Source organism: Condylura cristata, unplaced genomic scaffold (genome assembly GCF_000260355.1).
Source record: "Condylura cristata isolate star-nosed mole 26May11 unplaced genomic scaffold, ConCri1.0 scaffold00006, whole genome shotgun sequence".
Classification (NCBI taxonomy): Eukaryota; Metazoa; Chordata; class Mammalia; order Eulipotyphla; family Talpidae; genus Condylura; species Condylura cristata.
In genome coordinates, this window is record NW_004567107.1 from 56,693,928 (window position 1) to 56,717,442 (window position 23,515).

Consider the following 23,515-nt stretch of genomic DNA (forward strand, 5'->3'; position numbering starts at 1 on the left):
GGGCAGGCGGCAGGCGGGAATCGAACTCATGCGGAAGTGGCTTCAAATTCTCAGTGCTGTGCTTTAACCCGCTGCGCCACCAGGGAGGGCCCTGAAAGCTTATTTTAAAAGACAGGAGAAGAGTTCTTCCACCACTACATTGGCTCCATTCCACCTCACCTAACAAAAACCTGATTCACTAAGTCTCAAGATGCTTAAAGACCCAAATTAAGGCACACGCACAAGAACATTCAATGGCACCATGACCTAGTTTTAAGCAAAATAGTTGAATATAGATAATGTAAGATGGAAAAAAAAAAGTGAAAAGTAATAGCATGGTTAAAATGAAGTTTCATTTCTGGTGCCAAGTAGTACTACTTATAGTACAGTTCTTGAACAAGTTCCTTCATTGGTCACAAAGAGTATTTGCCTACCAAAAACTATTGTTTAATAAATCTAGACAGCCAAAAGGATAAAAGTCCAATGAACGTATCCCCAATAACCAGATGAGCAAGAAATTAAGGAACAAAAACTTAAGGACCCTTTCTTGGAAAGTTAGCATTTGTACCTCACCTATTAAGCTGGCTTGGTAAAACAGACTAGAGCCAAATGGTCTAGCACCTTTCTCTGTGTCATAAACCAAAGAAAATAACTCTACCATTAGTTGGAAAGGTAAGCAGGAAGGTAGAACAGTGTGATAATTCAGGATAAAGAGGTGTCTGTCTGACCATGCAGATCAGTTACATTTATTTCATCTCAACGGTGAGGTTACAACCCAAAACCAAACAGATCTGAATAAACAATTCCATTATCAACCTCTATCAAGGTGAAAATAATTTACTTAAATCTCCTCCTCAGTCTCAATGTTATTGCAAGCTAATTTTACACTTAATATCCTAGACCTACATGTAGTTTTCCCCTTGTAAAATGTTAATGACTCAATGTTCTCTTTAATAGTAAGTGACTGAACTTCAAAGACTTCACCTTTCAAAAACAGTAATGATTTCCTAGGCCCATGATCTTCCCTCCTCACAAAGGGGCAGTATAAATTCAACATGGTTTATGAAACATAAAATCCCCTTTGGTGGTTACAGAAATGAAACAGCCAGGATTTTCTGGTACAGACCTCACCACCTATTTCAAACATTTGTCTGGCCATGATGGCCCACATGATCCATACTTGCATAATAAAAATGATGAATAAACCCCCTCCTCTGAAAAATGACAACTATAGAAAATCAGTCAGAGGATGCCAAAGTCACAGTCCTTGGGAATTTTCAAACATCTACCTAATTCCCACTTTGAAGGAAAACTAGAAGGTGCAAAGAAAACAGGCAATGAAGTTAGGACTTCCCACCCTGCTAGGCTAGCGGCCACACTCTCTAAGCCATCCTAGGTAATCACCTTTGAGACTTCTGTGTAAAAATAGTAATAAAAAAATCAGAGCTGACACTGGAATATTCTACAGAAGTTATGATGAACATTATAGAAATAACATACTACTCAAAAAATATGTCGTTCCTCACTTCAAATAAGGACTATATATATATAAATTTTGGTGTCTGTTTTCCATTAGAACACTGTTTGGGATGTTATCCAAAGAGAATGGACCCATCTGTTTAGTTTCTCCTCCTTTTTAAATTAAAAGCCGTGTTGAACTCTTCTCGGGTGGGTGGGTGGATAGGTGGGTGGGTGGATGGGTGGGTAGGTGGGTGGATGGATGGATGGCAAGTATACAATTCACTATGAGTATCTCCTCCTCGTCAATCCTATCTAAGTAATCCTAAAATATTTACCTCAAGTAAGAGTAAAGCTTTCATTTTTACTTTTGTTATGGACAGTATTATTACAGAAATACAATACATGTAAAAGTTTGGATTTCCCTGGGGGAGGGAGCAGAGGGGCAAAAACCTTATAAACTGAACTCAATATAGATATTAAGAATTTTATTTAAATGCACTGAAGACTTTCTAATATAATCAGATATGTAAGCAATATACTATTAAACCTTGGCACATGGCTCTACTAAGTTTCAGATCACAGGTTAAAAGGAAAAATCAGAAAAACATACATTGTCTATTTTTAAAAAGGAAAGAAATAATTTACCAAAACCTCTACTTTTGCCTCTACCTACAGTCCATACTTTTTCAACTACTGGTCTTCATACTATTCTGAATTTTCAAGGTGGAAGGTAAATGTCTATATCCAAATATTAAAATGAGCGGCACTTTACAGTAGATGCTTTTAATATATGTAAGCATCTATACTTGGTATGTCACAGGAAAGTAACAGTAACTACAAAAGCAGTAAGAACCCTAGGATGGGTAGAAATGCTCAGAGATGTAAAGTTTAACAACAACCTTCCCATTATAAAATATTCAAGTCTAATCCCATTACTACTGTTTGAAAATCTTTGGTAGTTCTTCTTCACCTGCAATATAAAACCAGGACACCTTGGCATGGCACCTTCTACCTCTTATGATCTGCTCTTAGGCTCATTTCTGCATCACTCCCCCATGCTGCTTTCTGCTCTAACTAATTCTATGTAGTTCCCCCAACATCTGCTTTCAAACTGCCATGCCCTATAAAAGCATCAAATCTGAGCATTATTGCTATTACAAAACCCACTTGTCTCTCCCACCCAGAATGGTGCTAGAGATATTTTAGCAGAGTACCTACCAGGTGGCAAGTCCTTCACTTACATTCCCACTTCCATGCCCTTTCCTATTCTACAATGGAGAGCTGACTTATGCAGCGTCTAAAGAATATTTCTTAATTGTCAAAATTAAAGTTTTATGAAAGAACTTACAATGATGAATTAAACCCCACTCATTCCAGAAAAATTTGTACCAAAAGAAGGGTGAGCTAGAAAACTTTGCCAGCATAAATTTTACTGTGGATGCTCAACTTTCAGCAGTGTTAGAGGAAAACAGGTACAACTGCTACCTCCTATGCTCGGGTACTGCACTTCATCACCAAATCTCTGGCACTTTAAAAGTACCTTCACATACAATTTGGTAGACCATGAAAAGTCAAAAAGAAGTGATAGGTAATAAACATTCTTTAATGATGATTAAGTTCATTCATTTTTACAGATATAATGGAGATGGTTAGAAGACTTGTCTAGAATTACACAGCCAGGGTAATCACTTTAGCTATGTCAGAGAAGCAAAGAATTCAGAACGAAGTTCTACGTATCTCCTATATTAAAGAGAAATTTCACACTAAACAGAAAAAAAAAAAAAAGGTCTGCAAGCATGCTATCGATTCATTAAGAATAGAATAGGTTAGTTAGGAAAGGTATAAATTAACAAAATTTAAAAGCAGTACAGTAACTTAAAGATCTATTACGTTTTACTTAAATGCTCTCTAAACTGAACATTTTAAGACAGTTATTACTATTTTCAGCTACTATTCCAATTTTTTTTTAAGATTCATTTACTTATGCATACAGAACATGGGTACAGGCCAGAGGTACAGGAGCGGTGAGAGGATTCACCAGAGACAGAGTGGGGAACAGAACAGGCAGATGGACAAAGTACACTGCTGAGGGGTACAGTGGGAGGGTCAGGAGAGGTCTGCTGTGCCATGTGGGTCACCTCTGGGGCGGGGATCCAACTCATGCGCTTTTACCCGCTGAGCCACCAGGGCGGGCCTACTATGCCAATTTCACAAAAAATTTTTCGATATGCTTCAGTGGTGATTTACTTTATGAATTTCTAAATTAATGTATATTGAATAATAATTTTTAAGTAAAGGTAACATTTAGCTTGCTCTATTGTCTAAATGATTTAAAGATCATCTAATTTAAGATTTTTTTTCATACTGTGTATACTTCTATCTAGTTTTTTTTTTTCCTTTTGCAAGGTAAAGTAGACATGGATTGCTATCTATCAATAACAACAAAGCAGTATTTCTTGTGATAACAGCTCTGACTTTCCAGACAGAGCCAGTCCATTTGCAGCAATAATAAAGCTTCGTAGGTCACTGTACAAAGCGAGAAGTTTGAAGAGTTGCCAGAAGTGAAGGCACCATTTCAATCTGTAATAATCACCTATTCATAGTACATGGGAGAAAAAAAGTCTAAAGTAGTTTTGGAAATGATTGTGCTTGATAAATTTAAGTCAGATACTATTAACCTAGGCAAAAAATAATTTTTATTTGGGCTAGGGTGGGGAAGTATCTAAGTCATAAATACTTCATGTATAACTGATGTGTATCATTATCTGAGATCATCCTCCATCAAACAAAATGAGAAAGGAATATGCATAGTGAACACAGTAGATACAATTGCACAAAGGAACTTGAGCAAAAGGAAGGTTCCTATAGGACAAAGAGTCTTGAAGAGAAGCCTTCCTGTTCACCACCAGCACAGGTTTCAACACTGCCATGGGATTGCTTCTCCCTCCTGGATGCCTGAATCCAATACCTACTACCTTCCCACTAACCTCTGTAATAGCAGATGTTTAAAAATATCTGTAATTTTCACACTTTATTTACGATCTCAATAGTAGGGGGACAACTCAGCCAGACTCAGGACCCCAGTACATGCAGTTCAGGGATGGGATGACATCATCAGTAAGGTCAACTGCTGAGACATCAAGACCTTAATCAATGAATGCTATTGTACTGTTCATCTACTTTCTAAGTTACGCTGTTAAAGAAAAGTGATTTTAAGCCACACTTTTCAAAAGTGAAGATGCTATTAATTGCTCTTTATTTGAATGTAAAATTACTATTCCTCATACTCAAGAAAAAGGCTTATTAATATTCCAGTTAACTGAATTAACCACAAGAGGACTGTAAAGGTCAAAGCTAAGAACAGACTTACCTTTGCCCACAAAAGTACCTAAGAGAGAATTCAGCTATTCTAAAATGGCTCATTTGAGAGGTCCCCACATGCTAAGTCTTAGATTTGCTGTCACAAATAACCTGCGAGTATATCAAAACAGACATTCCCACAGTTCATCTCTGAATATGTGTGTGTGGTCCCAGAAGTGGGCCTCAGAACGTTTATTACTATCTTTGTTTCTCACTCACCCTCTCCTTGTCATTATGAAGTAACCAAGTTTAGGGATAGCTATCTTAGGCTCTTGCAGAGCCAGAGAGACTCTGTACCATTCACTGAAAAAGTACTGAATTGTTATTTACACAGCATCCATATATTGTACAAAAAGTCTACGGAGCTAATGATATTAGGTAGCCCCAGAAGAAACTACCAAACCATCTTTCACAGCACTTTGATTCATTCTTAACATTTCAATAATCAGGAATTCCACCAAACCTACACTAAATGCTAAGTAGCATGTTAGACCTAGAGAAACCTGAACTTAAAAAGCATAATTGTATACCTGTTTCGATGTAGGTATCAGTAAACAAGGATTTTAGTCATAGCTCTCCAACTGCTTGGTCTTAGCTAAACAATGCAATCATCAAGGTTGCAGCTCTTTTAATGGGGTAGAGGCTAGTCCTGAAGTCTAAATCATACATGGGTCACTTCAATTCTTAAATTGTTGTGCTCCCTCAGTGGTAATGAGAACATATTTCAAAGAAGTTGAAACATTCATTACAGTTGTTCCAACCCAATTTGGAACAACCAAGCAAGGCAGCACTGAAGGAAGGACTTCAGATGTGCTCCAAAAGATGGGATGGCAGCTATTCAAATAAAAATGAGTGGGAAAGGGTAAGCCAGGAGTAGGAGCTCCATGAGCATATGTGCAGAGACTTGGAATAAGATCTGCTTGTAAGTGAAGAGCCAGCCTGACTATTGTGGAGAACAATAACAACACTGGGTCACTCCTAAATTAAGCCAGGTGATACGGTAAAATATTAGGAAACACAAGACAATTTTAAGCAAGAAATAATATAAAGAAAATGGTGTTTGTGTACGATTAGCCTGACAGCCACCAGCAAGATGGACTGGAAGAAATAAAAATAAGACTCGTGTATGGATCAGTATCACAGGGAGTAGGAAAGGTACAACGCAGCTTCAAACATTATTTAAAGCCATGAACTTCTGAAAAACCTGTACCAAAATGTTACATAAGAACATAAAACATTGAGATTAAGGGAAAATTTAGTTGAAATTAAGGAGGAAATCGCAGAACAGACCGACAAAAAATGGTGCTACGTGGTTTGGAAAATGGTCTGCTTTTGCCTCTCAAAGAAATCTGGGCCAAACTAAGGATACCAGCTGTTATCTGATATTTTTTTGCAGGAATCGAGTGGGGGCAGGGAAAGAAATCCTGCTGCCTACCTACCATACCCATTTCAGAAAATCTGAAGAAAAGTAGCAGATGTCACAATGTAAAAGCCACAGACATTACTGTTCTTTCTTCCATGTATTCTGTCCAAGCAATTGGGTTCTGAAGAGAAGGCCAAGAGATGGACGGGGTGGGGGGGGGGGGGGGGGCAACAGTTATCAATGAATGCCATGGACCTTGCTCTTATAGTGAACTATTTCCCTGCATTTATATTTATGTCTTCTGTGGACTTTATTGCAAAAGAACAGACTTATAGCGAAAGAAATGACTCACTACAATGAAATAGGGTGATTATTTCTGGAATGAAGAAAAAGAATATGTCCTGGAATGAGCATTCCCAACTATCTATTCAATTTTCTTAAACACAGTACAGGACCTCAAAACTAAGTTACACTAGCAGCTATCCTAGAAATTAATTTAAAATGGGAAGACCTGCAAAAAAACTGCAGAAGGATAGAACATATGAAACAATCTGAATGTCTTTTTTTAATAGCACTTGATAATTAACAGCATTATTAAAATGTTACTCTGTGGCACAGAAAAAGTATGCAGAGAAATATGTACAATTAGAGGAAAGAGTGCTGAATAGTCAACATCAAAGCCAGTGTCTTTGTATGTGTTTGTGTTCGAAATCTACATTCTTTCTTAAATTTTTGTAACAGAAAAAACAGGTCATTTTCTGATTCATGGGTAAATCTTTTCATAAGGCACTTTCTTTATCAAGAAACATGTCACACCCATCCCGGGATCGCTTACATCCAAGTACATTTGAAGAGTCACTGCATATAGTTTTCATTAAATGAGACAGAGCTGAAAGGCATTTTTCCTGTGGGCTAATAAATATAAAAAGTGAGTTGTCAAAACTACCCAAGGCTAAGAAATTACCTTAACTGGTAATTCTAAGAGAAGCAACTTTTAAGCACAAAGATGACAATGCATTTCCAGGTACCTGAAAAAATGAGCAGAACTCTTCTAGACAAATCTCTAAGCAAGACAGATGCCACAGTCAGCCTTGACTAACTTCCCCTCAGCCCTTCAGGCTCTAGAATAAGCTGACTTTTTAAATTAAAGGTAGAAAATAGTTTCCAACTTGAGGCAATTGATAGAGGATGTCTGGAACACTATTTTGAAAAATATTTGGGAGTCACATCTAGACTGAGAAAGTTGTTCATGATTGATGGGCAATGTCCACACTGGGCAGGAGGGAGATACTGATGGCTTTTGAACTTAAAATTCCACTAGAGGCAACATCTCTCTTCTAAAAGAAACGAAATCTATACCATAAATCGGATCAACTTCTTATCCAGAGAGAATGTGCGTATGATTTTTAAAATTCACCCCAAAAGTGGGAAAATATCCACAAATTACTTTGTCTTGAAAAGAACAATATAACAGAAAAAGTAACCTGTCTGGCATATAAATTCTTGCAATCAGTCATCTCAAAATAAACTGGATCTGTTAGAACAGAGACAAACTAAAGTACCAGGGCCATCTCCAGGCTTCCACTTATTTTGCATAACTTATGAACTAAAAATTGCTTTTAGATTTGTTTTTTTTGATAACTGGAGCAAAATACAAAGACTATTTCATGACACATGAACATTGTATGGAATTCAAGTTTCTATGTCCATAAATGTAGTTGTACAGGATCAGTCACATCTATCATTTGTGTAGTGGCTATGGCTGTTTTCCAGCTACAAAGACAGATTTAAAATTGTGACACAGACTACATGACTTGCAAAACCTGATGTAGTTATCACTTGGCCCTTTTAGACAACAAATTTGCCCAAACCCCTGCAGTGGGACTGTTTAAAAATGTCTTAGAACAAAAAAATATGTTAGTAGGTTTTATATACACTTGTAAGAATGCTGCTATTTGTCAATATGGAATGATGATATGAGTACTCATGAATAAAGTTCTCCCCATCAAGCAACAAATTAAAACATTCTGCTATGCTTCCTAGAGAAGTATCTATATGGGCATTAAATGAATAAAGAATTACAGGTAGACCTTAAATTTTTAACCTTCATTCTGCAAAAGATTAAAAAAAAAAAAACTTTAAACATACTTTAATTGTTTTGGTTTGAAGTCGCAATCCATTCAGGGTGTTGATAGCTTTCTCTGCATCCTTGGGGTCAATGTAGTTCACAAAGCCATATCCCAAGCTCTGCCCTAATTAAAGTGAATGGGAAAAAGGCATACATTAGTTCAACACCACTAATGAGAGAAATCACTTTCATTTTGGCTACTACATTTCATATATGGTCTTATTAATACACCAGCATATTTTCTCAGTAGCAAAAAAGTTACCACTAATTCTTCCAGAAATACACATGTGGTCTTTTTTTTTTATCTTTTGTCTATTATTTGCAAGTTTACACATCAGTTAGAACTCAGCAACCTCTTACATTAAAACACACACACACACACCCTCAAAGTATCCCATGATATGTGTCCTGCGAGCTCCAATAACCAGCGGTAAGACAATCACATTCAAGTATGGTGGATACAAGTCTCTGCTGAGTTGCTGAGTATGTTTCAAGGTATAACTTCTTCAGTTTTAGTTTCTTCACCCATAAAATTGGAAGGTGGTAATCAACAACCAAGAATCTGTCAATTTTCTATGCAGTGCACCCTAACAAATGTAAGCTAAGTACAATTATTGTAGAATTTTAAATGTAAAGGATCATGTGTGTGAAGGTGAAAGTGTGTGTATACATGTACATTTACTTTAGAGGAAATCCTCTTCAAATAATTGGAACCCAGTTTTCTAACCTAAAGGGAATTTGATAACAGATAGAGGTTACATGCAAATATGAATACTAAAATATTCACTGAGGAAATTCAAGTCAAACATGTGGGAAAAAGAAAAATGGAAAAACTTGGGGGAAAAAAAGTTTTGTCAAGATTTGATTGCTTCAAAGTTAATCTTCTGTTGTTATTCCATCATCTATGATGTTGCAACTTTAAAAATGTGAGCCATCAAGAAGCTGGAATTATGGAATGCACACAGAGGTCAAATCGATCTTAAAGGTCTCAAACTCCCAATTAACAGACAAATTTTCAGTTTGAAAGGATAAGAAACAGCACAGAATTTGGCGACAAAAATGAATATAAAAATATTCAGGCTACTGAATCAAACCAAACTAAAAATTTGTTTGATAACAAGAAGTCAAAACAATAGAAATATTTCTTGGAAGATACCCAGTTAAAGTTCAGTGCTTTTAAGTACCATGTTGTAAAATTTCACAATGAGATGATTAATTTGTTTTTTGGATGGCAGGAATGATAATTTAATAGATCCTTAGGATAGTAATTTTGATTATCTTAATGTGGTTACTTGTAACTACAACCCCACCAAAAATGAAAGAGCAAGAAAGCTAAGTATTTATTAACCATGAGAAACTGTGGCTTTATGTTGGAGACCACTATCATTATTTGAGATAGTTATCTCTAACTGCTTCCCTTCTTATCAAACTATTTTTTTCCTGTTTTTATAAAAAGGGAGTCAGTGCTGAACTAAATCTAATTTAATTCATTCTTTCTTCATACTACTCACAAAGATTTGCTTTACTTACACTTCTGCTTTTAAAAGTTGCATATGAAACTACTACATTTTTAAACATTCAGCTTTTTACTAGTTCAAGTATTTATCATGTCTACGAAATATGCACAGTGCGGTCTTACAAAATGTGTTCAAATTCTATTGTCACTGAGCAAGATTCAAATTGTGTGAACATTCTGCTTGAGCAGAAAGCAGCTTCTAGTAGAACATGGGACTCAGTGACAGACATAATACCAGCCCTTGCACTACCATTTACCACCCATGCAATCCTGAAGAAGCTACTTAACTTCTCTGAAAAGTAACTCCCTTATTTCTAAAATGAGGATAATAAATCCTCCTCAATGAGGTTGTTAAGGCAATGTAACATTCACTGTTGATGGGGAGTAGATCATCCTAATCAATACAAAGTGGAAAAAAAAATAATGTAATCTCAAGAGTTTGAGTATTTATTTAAATTTAGACTACAAAACTGCTATAAATATACATAATGAAGAGAGGCAATATAAATATTGCTTTGTCAAACTACTATTCCATGACAAAAAATAAAATTGGCAATTATACCAGCATTAAGAGACCATTTCTCCCATCTACTAACACTACCCTCATACTTGCACTTTAGCAGCTTTTAATCAAAGTGCTTCCACTTTGGTTGCAAACAGAAATCATTTACAATGTTAAAAAAAATAAATAAACCTGATGTCTGAACCCCACTCCTACAGATTTTTATTTCATTGGCCTTATTAGGAAGCACTTCTATTAGGTTTTTAAAATCTTGTTGAATCTGATAGCAAAAGCTTGAGTGTCACTGTTTTGGGTTTTGCTTTTTGTTTTTAAGATTTATTTATTTGTGCATACAGAACTGGGGTAGTGGTCAGACATGCAGGGGTAGTGAGAGGATTCACCGGACACAGAGTGGGGAGCAAAACAGGCAGATGGACAAAGTGCACTGCTCAGAGGAGCAGCAGGTATGTCAGGAGAGGTCTGCCACCATGTGAGTCATCACCTCAGGAGCTGGGGATCAAACTTGCACTGTGCGCCACCAGGGAGGGCCCAGAATGTCGCAGTTTTAATAATGTGATAAACCAAGGTTACCAATGGGGCTTTTTTCTAGGAGTCCTGCGAAGAACCAAGTGCTGATGGCCTACGTATATGAAGTGACTCTGCAGGAAAGACTACCTTTATATAAATATATATGCTGTCAATGATTATCTTTCCTCTAAAATCTTCAAGTTATCTATCGTTTCAGAGAAAAGTTAATTTAGCCTCTTCAGGTCACTCTCAGGCATAGCAGTGTCCATGGAGTTGGGTCTGTAGGTAAAATAAACAGTTTATCCTGCTGAGTTCCTGCTTAACTGTCTCCTGCTGGCCTCTGAGCTTTTGCTCTTAGCACAACATAGGCATTCAAAAGTTTACTAAATGAATGAATGAGAGAAGCATAATAATGCTATGTGTTTAACTAAAGGTATCATAAACATCCCCAAGAGAAGATTCATGTACAGATTGGGCTTCTGATTCGACTCTCTCCCAAGCAATCTCAATTAACAGTAATAATGTCAGCCAAATTTCTCCTACCTGCAAATTAAGTACTCAGACAACATTTATCCCTAAATGACCTCTCCTCCACATACAAGGTTTCTAACTTGCTCTGTGGCATCACAGAGAAAAGTACTACCAAATTCGAATGTATGTTAAGTAAGCACAATTTACTATTCCCCAAAGCAAAAAATGCAAGTGTACATCTGCATTTAAAGTCTGCACTCCTAAATCCATTGTCACATAAGCATTAAAATGTCAGCTCTGGAACACAAACAACTTCCTAAGGAATGAGTAAAATCAGCAAGTATTTATTGGATACTTAAGTAGGTAAAGATATCATACATGACACCAAGTAAACAAGATCTTCACTGTTCTCACCTTTCAGCTACATAGTGTTTTACTTATTAATATTAGCCTCACATTAATCAAATAAGACACTTATATTCTTCTCCTAAAAATCAGAAATGGTATCAAGAGAGTCAATCAGTTTCCTCAAATCAAAAAGCAGATAGGAAGCAGTGGTCAGGGACTTGAATCCAGGACTCTCAGATATTATGGTCTTCCCCATTCAACTCACAATTGGATTATACACTAGTTAAGACCATGTTCAAAATGACCACAATATGATATATTCCAGGCATTTTCTAACAGGACCCTTACCACCCAAAAAAAAAAAAAAAAAAGAAAGAAAGAAAAAAAATTCACTGTTTCAAATTCCTGTATACAAAAACCAGTTCCACTATATGTGAATTTCCATTCATTCTTATGACAATGCAAACTGCATCTTATGTATATAGCGCCTATTTCACATTATTATAAGAATGCAGATTTAAAAAAACAAAAGGCAATAGAAAGTTAAACATTAAAAGAAATATTTAGCCTAGATCCATTTACCCCCAATTTTCTATTCATCAGCTAGTAACAGTCACAAACCACAAGGGAAGGCTTGGAAACCAAGCAGCATTTATCTATATCATCCAAATCCTTTTTTTCAAATCATTCTGAATTTACAATGTGCATACTGACAATCCCAAAACCAAGAATCACTTCTTTAATAAATGTATAAAGCTCTACATTTAAATTTCAAGTGTAACCATTATGGAAACCAGTGTGATTGTGAGAAATTACCACACAAAATGACTAAGCTAAGGTTTTCCCCAAAAACCCAAGCTAACCAATAAATCCTATCTTCAGAAGCCAAAACCCCTCCCCTGGTATAGAATATCAGGAACCTGTCCCACTGCCCTCACATTAATCTATGCCTTTGTACTAACAGCAAAGCTGTCAAGAGTCCCTTAGGCAAGTGTCCTCACTATGGAAGGGCCTTCTCTATGGAGAAAGCTATCTACACCATCATATGCTCAGGCCTAAGTCACTCACACAGACACTGAAAACACAAAGCTCCAGGTGAGTATTGTACTTCAGTCTATGGTATTCTGTATACCATGTGTGAATGCCTTTTGTTTGGTATTCCCCTCTTTAACATGTATGACACAGAAAAGGATATTTTTTCAAAAAAGATAAGGAAAATCAGGTGTAAACTGCTCCCAACATAAAAAATGGTGTCAGAACTGTAGTGAAGCCATTTGAAGCAAGTAGTTGAAACACTCCGTAGACTTCTGACTGGGACAGAGGCCCACAGAGGGAGAACTGAGGAGTCAGAGTAGACAGAGGAAAACTGGAAGAAAATTCATGTAGTGACAACTTACTAGTGGGAAACATAGTAAACTCCGATTTATCCCAAACTGTGCAATTCAGAGCAGCAGCCATTCCCTTGCCACCTACACTGCTTTCAAAAGCCTGCTTTAATTAAAATTTTAATTGCATATTTTAATTAAAAATACACAATCTTCTAGACCCATTTAATTCAAAGGTCACTTTATTTCATTTTTTTTTCTATTTCAAATTGCTATCACTGCAATATCATATCATATTATCCCCTCAGGTTTATAGGTAGAGGCAACAGTAAATCATAATTCTTGGTTATAAAACTAGTAACATTAATTTAATGTTATCTAACCAATATTTAAGTGAGACCCACCACCAACAAGGAATTTTGAAAAATAACTTTATTAGAAAAAAAAGTCATCCTATATGTTTGTTACCAACATTTATCATTTGTTTATTCAGCAATTATAGCAAGTCTACTTTTTGCTAGGCCCTAAAGATACAAGAAAGAGACAAAGTTTCTCTTCATAAAATTTACAATCTGATAGAAGACAAACAAGCTCTACATTGTATTACAAAAAAGGGCTAAGGAGAAAAAAGGAGCAGCAGAGAGATGAAAATAATAGGCAGGCAGGGATCAGAGCTACTGTGTAAATATAGTGGTCAGAGTCCAACTCCACTTCCAAGTAACATTTGATTCAAAACTTGAACAAAGTAGAAGTGGCTCACAGGAAAGCTTTGCCAAGTGGATTTATTTCAGTGCAAATTCTACCATACTAGTATCACTTCCTGCCACTTCTTGAACTAAATCTGTCTATCCTTCCCACTCCATCTCGGCATTAGTACAGGGCTCATGTTACTATTCTAACTTGGATTACTGCTAGGATATCCTAACCTATCACTTCTTCCCCAGATCCTGATAACTCAAAAACCACTCATCCTCCATCATAACACGCTGGTGTTCTTCCTAAAGGACAAATCCAACTGAACTCTGGTTTTACATCAGTTTCTTGTTTTCTTTCTTTACTATTATATACCCTAAAATGCCTAATTAATTTCCTGCCCCTGGAACACACTTCAACTAGTCAATCCCTCATATCCTCTTAGAATACTTACAACGATTATTTGTCCCATCCCCATTGTTCTGTATTTTTTTTTCCAAGTTCTTCTATAATCCTTTTAATATACCTTTATCTAGTGCAAATGGATATTGGGTCCATCTGGATACCCACCCCTCATTCAGCCTGGCAAGTAAGCAAGGGCAAGCTGAGCACAGTTCCTGACAGGTTATTAGTTACATATTCACTGAATGAATGAATGAATGAATGAACAAAGAAACGACGAACTAATGAACAAACTAACAACAAATGAAAAAACAGCCCTCTGCCTTCCAGAAGCTTATGGTTTAAAAGAGTGATGCCCTTATAAACATACTCCCATGTCCCTGTGGTGTACCAGATGGATTACAGAACAAATGTAGACAAGATGCTCAAATGCTACAGTATTCTGTCTTTATAAGGGAGTAATGTGAGATATTTAATAGTTCATGTAAATTTTTTCATATGAAAATTTTCTACAAATACCATTTAAATGAATCTCAATTTTAAAAAATAATGTCACCTAGAGTAATTTGATAGATTTACATAAATCTGTTTCACAAATCTGTAAGTATGAATTATGGGATGTCAGCATATAATTTTGTTGAAAGTGCTTTTTCACTAATATAATTAAGTCTGCCGAGACTATTCATGTACAAGTCAAATAAAATGCAGAGTGAATTCTGTAAAAACCTGGTAGTTGAATCAACAATAAAAGGTGACTACTCTGATTGATGTGTATCTATTATTTCATTTAGAGCAGCAGTCATGTTTTATGAAATAAAAAAAGGGACAGAAATGGCATGAATCTTTTTAAATCCCAGTTAGCAGAAACAGGTCAGTACAGTCCTCTTGACAAGCATGACTATTTGCAACCTGAGGTATAATAAGGTAGCACTTGAGGTTAAAAAAAAAAAAAAAAAAAAGCCAAATAATGTGACAAAGTTTTTACTCCAAAGGGGAACAAGTATTTTTGAAAGACAAACCAAGTCCTTCCTCTCATTGTAACACCCTTACTTGCCGCGGCCTCCCTCCCTCCACCCCCCAACACATAATAAAGTCCCAGTGTGTTGTATTTCTTCAAATGGACTTTCTGTTCTTGGGCATTCATAATGTGTGTCTGTTCAGACAGGCTGTGCACTGCAACTCTGGCATCAAAGCAACATGCACCAGACTTTATAAAAGAAGCTTTCCTAAAATCTCAGCTCTGATATGTAATAAAACCGCACAGGTACCACAAATCAGGGGAAGAGGTTGAGAGAATTTCACAACAGAGGGACACACACAACTTCTCTAGTCACATTCCTCTCCAAATTTTAATTCATGGCCAAGCCTGAGTCCCCACAGATGCAGGATGCCAAATGCAGCAGGTCCTTCCATTTAAATACTCAACTAACTGAGGTCAAGCTAAACAGGCCCTCCTCCCACCTCCAAATGAGTGAGATAAAACCTGGTGGTGAAAGGACTGGTGAGAAAGCCTACTACTACAGATCAAGTCAGCCATTCCCAAAAGCTGGGAGCATTTTATCAGCTTCCCACAGGACATTACCAAGGATTATCACAAAGATGGAGAATTCAACCTAGAAATTCACACACACAATACAGAAAACAGATGGCTCAAAAGATTCATCTTCCACATAAACCCTAATAAAATGAGACCTACACTAAATGCTCCAGTACTTTTAAATGATTTTCAGACTTTCCAGATTACTGATATAGGTAGAGTTTTCACTGTAACTTTTCTGCTGAAATCAAAGTTGTAAATATTGATCATTTTGTAAATATTACCTAAGCAGCATAATTCTACAGGGAGTAGTTAATGTCCTCAGCAGCAGGACTTTTTCCTGTCAAGTTAATTTTAGTGGTTATATCTGTCCTCTGATTATGCAACTGGTAGAGCTCTATTTTCCTATAGTTTCAGTCCCAGTAATTATGAATTTGCTGGCAATGCAGTGTGACCTTGCTTAAGTTGGCAAAATTATGGGTTCCTAATACATCACATTTCAAACAACATTAAGAACTCCCACACAATTCAGTCTTAAGCTATAAGAACATAAACAGCATATTAAGTTCTCTAAATTCTTGAGTGCTGCACAAGATATGAAGGTGTCTTGCATCCAGCTCAGGAACATTAGAGAAAATGATCTTTATCTAAGGTGGGCAAATGAGCCAATTCTCCCAGAATATGTCTTAAATGAAAATTTCAATTTGGGTCATATAATAATATAATGTAAAAGGAAAAGAAAAACTCGGAGAACAAGTGAGGTATTTTAGCATCTGAACAAGACAGTAAAAACAAAAGCTAGTTCTCATTACTTATTGACTGAGGTATTTCTCTAAAAGAAAATGATCCGTTTCTATCTTAAAACACAGAGCTGCCCTGTAAATGAGAACAGTCAAAAAACTGTCAGTTGGTTAGAAAGTGAGACCCTACTATTCCAAGGCAGGACATTAACAACTCTGAGCTAGCGCAAAATCTTTTTTTTTTTTTTACATATTTTCCATTATTTATCTATTTTTACATAGAAGAGCTGGGGTATAGCCCAGAAATGCAGGTAGAGGGAGTATTCACCAGAGACACAGTAGGGAGCAGACGATTTACACATCATTGCTTTTGGCCAACCTTGACAATTACTCTGAGGCAGAATCTTGTCTGACAAAGCTTTCAGCATTTCACAATTTCCAAATATACCTGCACATTATCTTGTTCATTTGTCATGAAACAGATTCCATTCTTTCTTAATCCAACAAGATAATATGTATTAAAAAAAAAAGAAAACCCCCAAGGAAAGGTATGGCATCCTGCAGATGCACAAACAACTTAAAACTCCAAAACAAATTCATCATTACAAAACAGAGAGAGAGATTAGAGATATCCACATTATAAAAAGATTCACTTAAAACAGGACTTAATTTGCATACTCTTTTTCCAGAAACTCAGAAAGCAATTCTTACGGCTAAAGCCAAACATGCTTGCTACTGCCAAAATTAGCTCCCACACAAAACACTTCTCTTGTCAGCAGATTGCATTAAGATGCTTTCGTACGCATAGTATGGTTTCCTCATCTCAGAAAAGCAGGTGGGATCAATACCACATGGTCTCTGCCCTTAAGATTTTAAGTCAAAATTACAGCATGACAGTAAAAAAGGAAGATGTGATCCCCTAATCAACATGAAACAGTAATCAGTCACTGAAATTTCATGCTTAACTGGAGCTAATGGGGAAATCTTTTTCTTTTTTGTTTTTTTAAGAAAAAATAAGTTTAGTGGGTGGACCTGGGTGATTCCATTTCCAACTGTTGGGAGTGATCAAAGATTTACTGACAAGGACTGAATTAGGGAGGTAAAGATTGTACCTTGCATCCAAACTTGATAAAATGGTAGTAAACTGACCTTGCATCCTGGATGGGACTAGCTGAAGGTGACAGTGAACTGGGCCTCACATCAAGGACACAGTGATGAGTCACCCCCTTTGGAATCTGAGTTTAGAATCTATGTAAGAGACCCTTCCCCCTTACTGGGTTGGCAGAAGCTGCAGACCCTAATCTTGGGCTGTCTCGGCTGCTGTCTGAGAGCAATAAACTCTGCTTGCTCAGCTTTTCTGCCTCCCGCCTTCCTCTCTTGCGGCAGGTCACAGAAGTTGGGGCAAAACACCAACTAATTAAAATATAACTAAAAAGTCTATCTTCCCATTACAATCTAACAATATACCGATATCAAACTTCAAGGTACTTTAAAATGTGGCAAAATTATATTACTGAACTTCTATGGCTACTTATCTTACTGTTAACTCCAATTGTGTTTGGCTTAGAAGAGCTGCAAATTAGTTATTTTAGGTAATTCTTAAAATAATTCCCTTGTGTAAAATATTTATTTATATAGATATAGATACCTATATCTATAAACAGTTTATTTTCACATCATTTTGTGCATTTTTCCATCTCATTTGCAATCCCCCCTTGGGTTTCCCATCACCAGATCACCCATGTGCCATCATATAGTCCAGTGCATTTCCCTCCACCAACTGTTTTTGATCCCATTCCCTGCTCCACCCCAACAAAATGTCTCTGGTATATAGCTATTCATCATTATCACTTTTTTCTCGCCTGTTCCGTTATATTCCTGCTATGAGAGAACCCATCTTTCTGGCTTATTTCACTAAGCATGATCTTTTCCAGTTCCATCCATGTTGCTGCAAAAGACGTGTTTCCTTTCTGGTTGCTGAGTAATATTCCATTGTGTATATGTACCACATTTTTTTAATCCAGTCATTCTCAAATGGAGAAATCGTTAGTTGGTTGACACAAGAGATTTAAATGAGTTTTATGATAGAAATTAAGGAAACAGGCAAATGGAGAAGAGCTCATTTGTAGGATAGTATATAGAAGATGGTCAAATTACTCTAAACAGTAAAGGGTTATGTGTAGAGGTAAGGAAGCAGACTCTAGAATCCGGAAACCATAGGTGAAGGTCAGTAAGTCACACTGAAGGATGCATCAAGCAGGGAGGGGACAGGAAGAGGAAATGCAAGGGAGGTAAACTTCCCAGTCTGGAATCATCACTAAGGAGTTGCAAATCTAGGACCAAGGAGGCCATTAAGGAAGATGCTATGACAGTCCAAGAAGGGGAACTGACCCAAATCCCTTTCAATCAAGTTCCCAGAATGACAGGATAAAAACCCACATTTTCCCTCACCAGTCCCCACAAACTGCCCGGATCCTGAAGCTTCTCAGCTGAAAAAGCCTTACCCATGTGGTCTATCCCTTATTCTTTTATTTCACAAAACTTTTCCCTAATGCTCCCCCTTCTGTGATACTCTGCCAAATATACTATTAGCTTAGATTAAGCCCCATTTCCCTTAAGACTGAACTTCCTCCACACTTTTTGTTCAATGGGCCTTCCACATAAGAGTCAGGATTGGAGTCAAAAGCAGCCCCTCAAGCCCCAGGAAGAACTGTTCTTGGTAAGGACACTTCTCACCTTCATGAGAGTAAGGAGAAAAGGTACCTTTTCACTTAAGGGATGATTTTAGAGCACAACCCAACAGTTTCTCAAATATTCATTCACTGTGTATCTTAACAGGTACAGACAATCCCAATCATGAAAAAACAAAACCAATGAGAATTGCCCTGAAATGGCAATTATGATTTTTTGAGATGTCTGTTATATACATTTAAAAACAAAAAACATACCTGAATCCTTTCACACCTATTAAGCTACTATTATGAGTGCACTGAGTATTAATGTAAGTGGGCACAAAGTGTTGACATTATTTTGTGCAGTAAATCATAAGGTTATGTAACAGGGTAGTCCCTAGGAAAAGGGTAAGTTCCAGGTTCCCTACCCCACCACCCAGGAGGAGGGTGGAGCTGAGCAGAGAAAAGAGAAGAGAAGGAATCTGAGAGGAGGAGGCAGGATGGAGAGAACCTGAGGAAGCCACAAGGAGCAACAAGCATGTGATAAAGAAACCGTGCCTGTTTCTTGACCCTGGACTGGTTAAGGAAGATGTGGGTGAGATACCCGTGGGGAGGTGACTATAGCAGTGTTTATATTAATTTTGATTGTGCTCTTTTCCTCCCAGACTTATCTGGACATTTCTGACCCTTTTCTATGGGTCCCAGCCAGAAGGTGCTTTAGTCTTATAGTGGACTTTCAGGCCTGGACCAATTCCTTTTGGGTTGACTTTTGCCCACGAGGGGATGGGTAACTTCAGGTGTTTGATTTAGAAATTATATTCTTTGTCTTTCATATTGTATACTAGTGTATTAAAGTTCCTTTTTATTAAAATCTTGTATGTTTTGTCTTGATGTGGCAGATGGCAGAACCTATTTAGAGCAGGCAGGTTTGGGGGTTCAGTAGTGCCTCTCTCCCTGCCCTGTAACAGTTACAGGTATCTAAGTCCTTCTCATAGTATGGTTATACTAAGTCAAGGGGGGAGGAGGGAAGAAGGCTAATTCATTAAAAAAAAGGGGGGGACAGTGGACGGCATCAACGGGGGGGGGGTTTCAAATAAAGTAAAAACACAGGTATTATTTGACCCTCCTATATCTATCACTGATAAACTATCTACTAGACTTGAACAAGGCTTCATTCTGGAGATAATTCACTACTTACTTTAGTTCCTCTATTTCAAAAAGACAGAATTACATTAGAGCTATATTTACCAAAGATAAAAAGAAAAATTCCAAGAACAGTCATTGGCCCCAACTAACAGGTAGACTTAGGTATAAATAACATGTGGCCTTCCTTGCATTATTACAGAGCATTTTGTTTATTTTATATTATATTAAAGAAAGGAAGTTATATTTTCAAGAGAATATGGGGGAAATTAATTTTTTCCTCTCTATATTTAAAAAAAAAAGGCACACAAAAATACTGATTTTTATAGTTAGGAGAAATCCCCAAATGAACCAATTGTGTTTGGGCAGGTTAGGGTATAAAAGCTGACTATAAAAAGGAAACCTATTTAAAAACTGTAGGCATAGCTTCAAGGACCTCAAGAAAGCCCTTCCTGAAGCAGTAAAGGAGAAAAAAATCCCAGTGGAACATAATCTACAGAGGAAGCCACGTTCTTCATGGTAAAAGTTTAAAGATGACAGGTCAGATGGGGAACATGGCTACAAATGGTCAAATAGGTTCCCTGACAAATAATATCAATTTTGTTTTTGCTAAGGGACAGCTATGTTACAAAGCACCCTAAAACCACAGGGCAATTTGCCCACAAATTAACAGATGGTTTCTAAAGAGAAATACAAAAATTGGTCTAGTCCTACCATTACCACATTCATATCACACATAACATTTCTTCCAAAATAGTTGAAAAGATTAGCTGTTATCCTCCTCCAAACTTAAAATTCACATAAACACATTGATTAAGAAGCAAATGCTTAAAAGACTTTGCCTCCACAATGATTCATTAGCACAGGGCTTCACATCAGCATCACAGTAAATGCACCATCACATCAACAAGAGAAGCACAAAGGCATGTCTTTTACCACTGACTAAAATGTACAGTAAAAATTAAATATTCAAATTACATACTCTATACCTTAGTACATCTTTTTCCCCATGAAACAGAAGAAAACTAAACACAAAAATATTTTTAATTGATTACCATTTTTTTCGTTTTATATACCTATCTATATGTATATAGCAAGATACAAATAATTTATCTTAAAAATCTTCTAAACAATGCCACCTTCTATCTACTGTTACTTGTTACTTTATTATTCACATTAATTGAGGTTCACCTCCTGGTGAAGATGCTATGTTTTTATAACACCAGGTGAAATATAATAAAATTAACCATCTGATGTGAGAAGAAACTTCTATAGAAGAACTTCTGGGCTTCTGAGGCCATATCATATGGAAACTATGCAAAGATTTTTCAACATTCAAATTGGGAAAGAGCAAAAGGTATATTATTTAGAAGAATCCATCTTTTTGCTCCTCAAGAAAAAGGGGTTAGAAGTTAAAGGCCTCCTGCAAAGTGTATCTAGTCTTATGACCTAGAGACCTAGATTTGCTCAATGGTATTTCATGTGTGAAAAAGTTCAACTAAATGCACTCTCTCATGCTGGCCCCTCAGACCCATCTTTATCTACCCTGTTATTTATAAGAGATTCAGGAATAAACACAGACCTGTGCACTACAACCAGTCATGTTAAAGAGTTTCCTAAACTGCTGAATGCTGTACAAAAGCTAGGTAGGTGTTCAACTGCAAGTATACCACTAAAAGGAAGATTTCACTTAACAGTAGCCTTTTAGCTCATTACAATATTCAACAGCCTTTAGTGTCAACAAGTTTCCCGATTTCGTTGCTATTTGTAAAGGGGCAGGTGCTAATTATATATTATAAGCCAATCTCGATTTTAGGAAAAAGTTGGAAAACTTTGTGTATGCTGCCAGATGACCTACTAATAAAGCCCTATTCTCAAATATAATACAACCTATGAAGTCAGTGCTTATTCTAGCTATCCTGGTGAATGCCAGCAATAAGCTATTACTCACTTGTACACAGATTACCAATCATATTGTTTCTCTAGCAAGAAAAACACAGAAAGCTATGCACAGAAAGCTGCCATCTCCTTAACCCAAGAGCCTATGTTGTGTTGGGGTTCTTAATCATCTGCTCCTCCCCCTAAAAAAATTACATCTAAGACAAAAGGAAGTTAAACTTGTACTTTATGTAAAAACCTTTATTTTCTCTTTATAGTTGTGACCTCTATGTGTGTTAAAAAAAAATCCGATTAGATAATTCTTTTGAAAAGATAGGTATCTGTCTTAAACTTTCAAATTATATATATTACTTAAAAATTTAATTAACTATTCTGTACTACCTAGCCATCTTAGTTTCAGCCCATCCACTCTTAAAACATGAAAATTAACCCAGAAATTCTTCTCTTATCTAGCAATTCTTCAAAATTCTGGTTTAATATCTAGAAATAAAAAACTGAAAAAATCACAGGGTTTAAGGGTATCATTTAACAGAGTTAAAACTTAGTATCTGTACTTTGATCAGCTAAATAATGCTGGGAGGCATGAAGACAGCAAGGGACACAGAGTTGCTATGGAAATCTGGCCGCAGGTCTACATGACCAGCAGGGGATGTGGACAATTCGAGGAATGTAGAAACAGGGCAAACAGATCCAGCAGAACAGCAAAATCTGATGTCCCAGTAGACACAACCAGGAGAGCCGGCTCCTGCATCATGAAAGCACCATGAAAAGAGGTTTATAAAAGAGTCCAAAAACCCTACCTCCAGCGCAGTCAACATCTCCCAATTCACCCCAATTCCTTGTAGAGTATATTAATAAATACACCTTTTCTATTTTCTAATGTCTCTCTGGTAAATTCTTTCACCCCCTGCATCTCCAGTCAGTACCCTAATTTGCCCTGTAGTAACTACCTCAGTTTAGTTATTTATTTTTATCAAAGAATTGTTCTTGTTCAAAAGGTAAATCTTACCATAAGATATAATTATAACAAGTCTTCACTTAAAGTCATGGATAAGTTCTTGGAAATGCAAAATTCAAGTAAAACCAATATAAAAAGAAATCAGGTCTTTCAATAATGTCATTTCTTTCAGTGTTGGTTGGAAGATTCCTTTTCTCATCAAGGCTGCAAGAAAATGATGTTGATGTGTTGGATTACATTAATTGATTTTCTGGATGCTGAACTACCCTTTTGCCCCTGGAATAAATCTCACTCAGTCATGGTGGATTTATCTTTTGACACACTGTTGGATTCTATTGGCTAGGACTTTTTTTTAGATTTTTGCATCATTGTTTATTAGAGATATTGGCCTGTAGTTTTCTTTTTTGTGTATTGACCTTGTTTGGTTTTGGTACTAGTGTAATGTTGGCTTCCTAAAATATACTTACTAGCACTCCTCCTTCATTCTCAA

The 23,515-nt window shown here is 36.6% G+C and overlaps 1 protein-coding gene across 4 annotated transcripts in view; it reads right to left on the reverse strand.

Annotated features, from left to right (window-relative positions):
* The window catches only part of ELAVL2 (ELAV like neuron-specific RNA binding protein 2), a 129,429-nt gene that overhangs the window by 27,884 nt on the left and 78,030 nt on the right, over positions 1 to 23,515 (reverse strand). For all 4 annotated transcript variants that reach the window (XM_012721434.1, XM_004677694.2, XM_012721433.1 and 1 more), the window contains one exon: positions 8,312 to 8,415. In XM_012721434.1, coding sequence (XP_012576888.1) covers positions 8,312 to 8,415 — 104 coding nt within the window. The remainder of the gene's footprint in view (positions 1 to 8,311; positions 8,416 to 23,515) is intronic.